Consider the following 6,000-nt stretch of genomic DNA (forward strand, 5'->3'; position numbering starts at 1 on the left):
CCAAATTCATACAGAATGCCAAACCACAATTTTATTTTAGTGAAGCCATTATTATGAGACTCGGGCTAACAATATGACCCAGTACATGGAAACTCTGACAATTAGAGTTCACACTCGGGATCCCCCACATTGAGAGATGCCGACTGCCTTAAGCCGGCATCATCGGGAGGGGTCAAGGGGAGCATGGCACTTCTCTACAAGGCGGAAGAGGGAAAAAAGCCAGTCTCCCCACCACGTTGTCGCACATCGCCTGGTGCCTGCTCACATATCACTGATCCGGGAGCAACCATCTTGGCCTTCACCATCTGCCTCAAGTTTAATAGAAAGGGAAAAACTGCCAATGCTGGAAATCAAATATAAACAGAAAATGCTGGACGTGCACAACAGGTCAGTCAGCATCTGTGGAGAAGTGAGGTTACAACCTTTCAGGTACATAACCTTCAACGGGACGCTTTGGTGAAGTGTACGCACCCGAAACGTTAAACCCTTCTTTTCTCTTTACAGACCGTGACTGGCCTGCTGTGCGATTCCAGCATTTTCTTCCTCAAGTTGAAATGTTTGTTTTGTCTTTCATACTCCATCCACTGACTCCTGACACAGCAAATCTCCGGCTGCAGTGTAATATGGTTATAAACCAGATTTCGTTACCAAAGTGACACAGCCTATCCAATTCCTTCCAATATGTATTTTTGCTATTCTATATGAAAAATATTAGGGTCCTGTGATATTACAGCACAAACTGCTAACTAGAAGTCCACTTTGGGATATGGCAGAGAGGAGATTAATAAGGAGGCTTATCGATCATACAATCCGAAGAAGCAAATAGCTCTTGACTTCGTACTCAGGGTGGAATGAACCCTGTATGGTTCACTTTTTTTTGGTTTTAAAATAATGAATTGTGCAACAGTTTTGTGGACAATGACATTATCAAAACAAAAGAAAAAAAATTTAGATACAACTTCATAACATTCAAAACTGAAGTCCGCTCGGAGATTACCTACCAATCAGTGACCATCCAGAATGGAAACAGCTGGATGGCTGTTGGGAGGATGATTGGGTTGGTATTGTAGGATGAGATAAAATAGGCTAAAGGGTCTTCTTCATCCATATCTATACTGTGGTCTGACCAGAACTGAATGATGAAATGTCAAACTGGGCCCTATTCTGAACAGATACAAACTAATCACAGGCTGATGCCTCTAATGTAACAGACAGAAATTTCATACAAATATATTAAGTACTAATATTCGCACAGCATAATTTCAAGGCCATAGAGATTAGGGATTTCCACAGCAACATGGCAATCTGTTAACCTACCTGGTTCATGCCGGCATTAGCGAAGAGAAGTGTGGGGTCATCGAGAGGGATCGTCGCTGAGGAGTGGACATATTCATGGTTGCAACGTTTGAAGAAATTAATGAACTTCTGGCGAATCTGTCCGGCATTCAGTGTAGAATCCATTTTGGAAACAATCTACAGGGTCTGAAAGAAATGAGAGTAGGCGACAAAATGCTCGACTTTGAAGTTTGTCTCGCCCTTTATCTTTCCTGTCAATTTACTCTCCTCTGAAGTGGGTAACTTCCTGATGAGCTACAGTTCCACTGGCATTAGTCAACCTCTACACCTCTTCTAGACAGCAGGCTATTTGAATGGAGTCAGGGGGAGGGCAAGAAAGGGAACCATAGCCAAACTTACAGTTATAGTGTATAACCAAGTTATAACCCAAACTTGATAGTGCATAACCAAGTTATATACCCTAGCCCAAAGGCACTGATGTAAAATGTAGCAACCCGTCCCTGCCCTGTCTGAGATCAGCTAACTGAGCACAGTCCGGGAATCAGACCTGGGACCATATCGCCCTGCAAGTCAGCTAATCACTGCATTAACCAGCCGAGCCATTGGGGCAGCCAAAAGCAAGCTTCCAATATTATCTGGAGCGTAATTGTAAGAATTTTTTGCCCTTTGACATGTTTCTGCAGGTTCTGAAATTCATCCCAGGGAACGCCTTCACCTTTTACACTGCAAGATTTGTAGTGTTCGTTCTTCCTCCTTATTTCATTTCTGAGCACAAGTTTAAGAAAAAATGTGAGCCTGTTCAGCTTTAATATTGTGCAACATGAAAGATTTGCAACTATTTTAATTTCCGTGGGACAAGGGCTGATGAAATCAGAAAAAAAGCAAGGCACACGTGAAAATTCTGTGATTTACAATCTCTATTTCGCAATGAAGAAAATAGAAGACTGCAAAATTCTAGACCTCCGAGTTCTACCAACAGAGTAAGTGAACTCAATACAATTTGTAAGGTCAGAAAATGCAATAAGCCTCACCAGATCTTTCTTTTTTTTAAATGCAACCCAACTTGGAGAAAGGACTGCAACATTCAAAAGGGAATATACTTCAAAAGGAAAAATTTGCAGGACTACGGGGAAAGGGAGGGGGGGGGAGGGACTAATTAGATAGCTCTTTCAAAGACCCGGCACAGGCACGATGGGCCGAATGTGGCCTCCTTCTGTATCATTTTATGAACACTGAAGCTCAAATTCTGCACTGCATTCTTGTATCCAATAAGGAAAGTTCTGAGCAAGATGTTATCAGCTAAGATACAGTCAACCTAGAATCACCGACTGGTAAAGTATTGAGCTGTACAGGTATTAGTAAGTCATCAGGTGGGTCGAAGACCATGGGGGTAGTACTCGGCGACTGCGGGGGGGTCCCTGGGGACCAGGGCGGGCGCTGGGGGGTCCTTGGGGACCAGGGCGGGCGCTGGGGGGGTCCTTGGGGACCGCGGGTGGGTGCTAAATCGACAGTGCAGGGGGGGGGGGGGGGGGTGCGGTTGGAGATCATCATGGGGGGGGGTGGGGGAGGTTGGTGGTGGTGCAAGTAGGCTTGTTGGGTCTCGGGAAGCACTCCTGCTCCTCCGGGCCCACAAGCAGTGTGATAAAGGCACTTACCTGCTGTTCTGGGCCTTCTCGCCTCCTCTCACGTAGCGTGAAGCAGGCGGCCGGGGAATCCCAGCCCCCAGGGGTCAAAAATAAAAAATGCTGTAAAAATGGAGGCCCACAGCTTGCTTGAAAGCTTTCGGTCGCCCACCCCTCGTTCCACCTTTCTTAAAACTGGGACTGGGCGGGTTTTTGATATTTACTGTTTATCTTCCCACCCGTTCGTGGGGTTAAAATTTAGGCTCAAAACTCTGGTGAATGACTTACTACAAGAAAACTGGTAACAGCCCAATTCTGACACGACAGGCAGAGCTTAATATTAATATTAATAGCCTGGAATAATGATGCTCAACTGAAAGTAAAACTGCAACAATTTAAACCAATGCCATGCCAGGTCTCAGAGAGCTCAAGAATAGCTTGAACAGCAAAACCCTGATGATCTGCTGCAGTGGAGGGCCCTCGTCCAGCAAATAATGGGAACTGTCAGAAAGTCACAGTGATTTTTTTTAAGCTGCAGTTTGCTCCATTTAGATTATCTAATCAAATCCCGAGGATGTGCAGATAAAACCCATTTTAAGAATGAGATATTCTTGAGGGGAAAAATAATCTTCTCTTCTCCCAAGCCTGAAGCCCTTCCTCTTAATCCAAGACTAAATAGCAGAGCCTTATGGCTAGAAAATTCTAACAGGTATGGGACGTCCAGACTTACCTTGCTGGATCAAAAACTGACTTATACCAAATTAAACCCCGAAAAATTTTGCCGATAGTCAAGGTTCCACTGCACAACGAAGGCTAAAAATTTCATAACAGCTTAATAAGATGCAATTTTATCCAAATCTGCAGGTTAAGGGGCTTGTTTTCCTGAATGTTGACGGCAAAGGAAAGAGAAAAAAAAATAAAGGCCAAGTCAGGAGGCACCAACACTGACAACAGATTGCAAGACCTGTGAAAATCTGCACCAGTGATGTCTCCCTCTTTATCTTTGTGTCGACGTAAAGATCCTGTGTCCTCAACTGCTCTCCACAAGCGCAGTATTGCCCCCTCCCCTTTTTCCATGAGAATCCTTTCAGGGAGGCCATTTCGCCCCAACTTGGAAAGAAAGAACTTAGGATCAGGAGTAGGCCATTCAGCCCCTCGATCAGGAGTAGGCCATTCAACGAGATCATGGCTGAACTGTATCCTACACCTTGCTACATATCCCTTAATATCCTTGGTTAGCATTCATCTCCGATTTAAAATTATTAATTGAGCAAGCATCTACTGCTTTTTGCGGGATCGAGTTCCACACTTCTATCACCCTTTGAGCAAAGAAGTGTTTCATAACTTCTCTCCTGAATGGCCTGGCTCCAATTTTAAGGTTATTTGAAACTTGTATTTACATAGCATCTTTCATGACCAAAATGTATTACAGCTGATATAGTACTTTTGAAGCGTAGTCACTGTTGTAATGTAGGGAACACCAATTTGCACACAGCAAGATCCCACAAACAGCAATGTGATAATGATCAGATCATCTGTTTTAATTATGATGGTTGAGGGATAAATATTGGACAGGATACCGGGGAGAACTCCCCTGCTCTTCTTTGACTAGCGCCCTGGGATCTTTCACATCCACCTGAGAGGGCAGACGGGGTTTAACATCTCATTCGAAGGATGGCACCTCCGACCGGGCAGCGCTCCCTCAGTGCTGCGCTGGACTGTCCGCCTACATTGTGGGCTCAAGTCTCTGCTGTGGGGCTTGAACCCACGATCTTCTGGGTCAGACTATAACCACTGAGTCAAGCTGACAAAAGGCAGGATCTTTAATACTGGCCAGAGTTTCACACACCCACCGCCAGACCCTCGCCCATGGCCCTTCACTGATGGGAGTAGATGGGCCGTAACGCCGGCAGAGGATGGAGCCGGTCAGCTGCGAGGCTACACTCACAGGTCTGAACCCGCCGACCCGAACCTGAGAAGGTCCCGCCAGACCGAAATAAAAAAAAAAAGGACATGTTAAAATCAGTCACCGTGAAGTTACCGAGTCCCGAAGCCCCTTCACATTACCTCAGCGAACCCAGCGCCGTCACCACCGCCCGCCCGCCCGCCGCCGCCGCCGCCGGCCTTCGCACAGCCCGGCCCAGCTCCCGCCCCCACGCCGCAACGATTGGCTGAGTCGGCGTCACGTGACTAAAACCCCAGCCTCTGACTGGTCCAGAGGCATGTCAGTCATGAGGAGCCGGCTCCACCCCCTCTGTTAGCGTCGCGCACTGGCTGATGCAACCGAGCGGCAGGCAGCGGGTCCACGTGACTGCGGGGTTGGCACTGTCAATCACAATCAGCATTAAGGATGGATGGGAGTGATTGCAGTGTTCAAACCAGACCGGGGAACTCGCGTTTATACCGGTGTTTCACTTCCCAGAGCTTCACAGCCCCTGAATTGCTTTTGGAGTGCAGTCACTGTTATTATTGCAGGCAAAGGCAGTAGCCAGTTTGTGCACAGCTAGGTCCCACACGCAGCAAATTAGATGAATGAGCAGTTCACTTGTTTTTCTGAATTTAAAATAAAATTGCTGGACTATAACTTGGTGTTGTAAAATTGTTTACAATTGTTTTTCTGAAGGTGCAGATTGAGGGAAAATTGTTGGTCAGGACATCAGAAGTCCCCTGCACACACAAGAGGCGCTGGGAAACATTCCCTTTATGTCTTATCAAATTGATAAAGAGGGAGAAAATTGAATATGAAAATAAACCAGCAAGAAACATAAAAATAGATTGTGAGACCTTCTATGAGTATGTAATGAGGAAGAGGTTAGAGAAAGTAAATGTGGGTCCCTTAGAGGCTGAGACAGGGGAAATTATAATGGGGAATAAAGAAATGGCAGAGATGCTAAACAAATATTTTGTATCTGTCTTCACAGTAGAAGACACAAAAAAAATCAGAAATAGTGGTGAACCAAGGGTCTAATGAGAGTGAGGAACTTAAAGTAATTAAGATTAGTAAAGAAAAAGTACTGGAGAAATTAATGGGACTAAAAGCCAACAAATCCTCAGGACCTGATGGTCTACATCCTAGGGTTTT

General features: G+C 45.5%; 1 protein-coding gene across 1 annotated transcript in view; it reads right to left on the reverse strand.

The window, feature by feature from the left end:
• aars1 (alanyl-tRNA synthetase 1) overlaps positions 1-5,045 on the reverse strand; it is a 43,767-nt gene extending 38,722 nt beyond the window's left edge. Inside the window, exons 1-2 of the mRNA XM_067997637.1 lie at positions 4,986-5,045; positions 1,318-1,482 (exon numbers count right to left, since the gene is read on the reverse strand). Coding sequence (XP_067853738.1) covers positions 1,318-1,461 — 144 coding nt within the window. The 5' untranslated portion in view covers positions 1,462-1,482; positions 4,986-5,045. The remainder of the gene's footprint in view (positions 1-1,317; positions 1,483-4,985) is intronic.
• Between the last annotated feature and the right edge of the window lie 955 nt (positions 5,046-6,000).

Source organism: Heptranchias perlo, chromosome 16 (genome assembly GCF_035084215.1).
Source record: "Heptranchias perlo isolate sHepPer1 chromosome 16, sHepPer1.hap1, whole genome shotgun sequence".
In the NCBI taxonomy this organism is placed as follows: Eukaryota; Metazoa; Chordata; class Chondrichthyes; order Hexanchiformes; family Hexanchidae; genus Heptranchias; species Heptranchias perlo.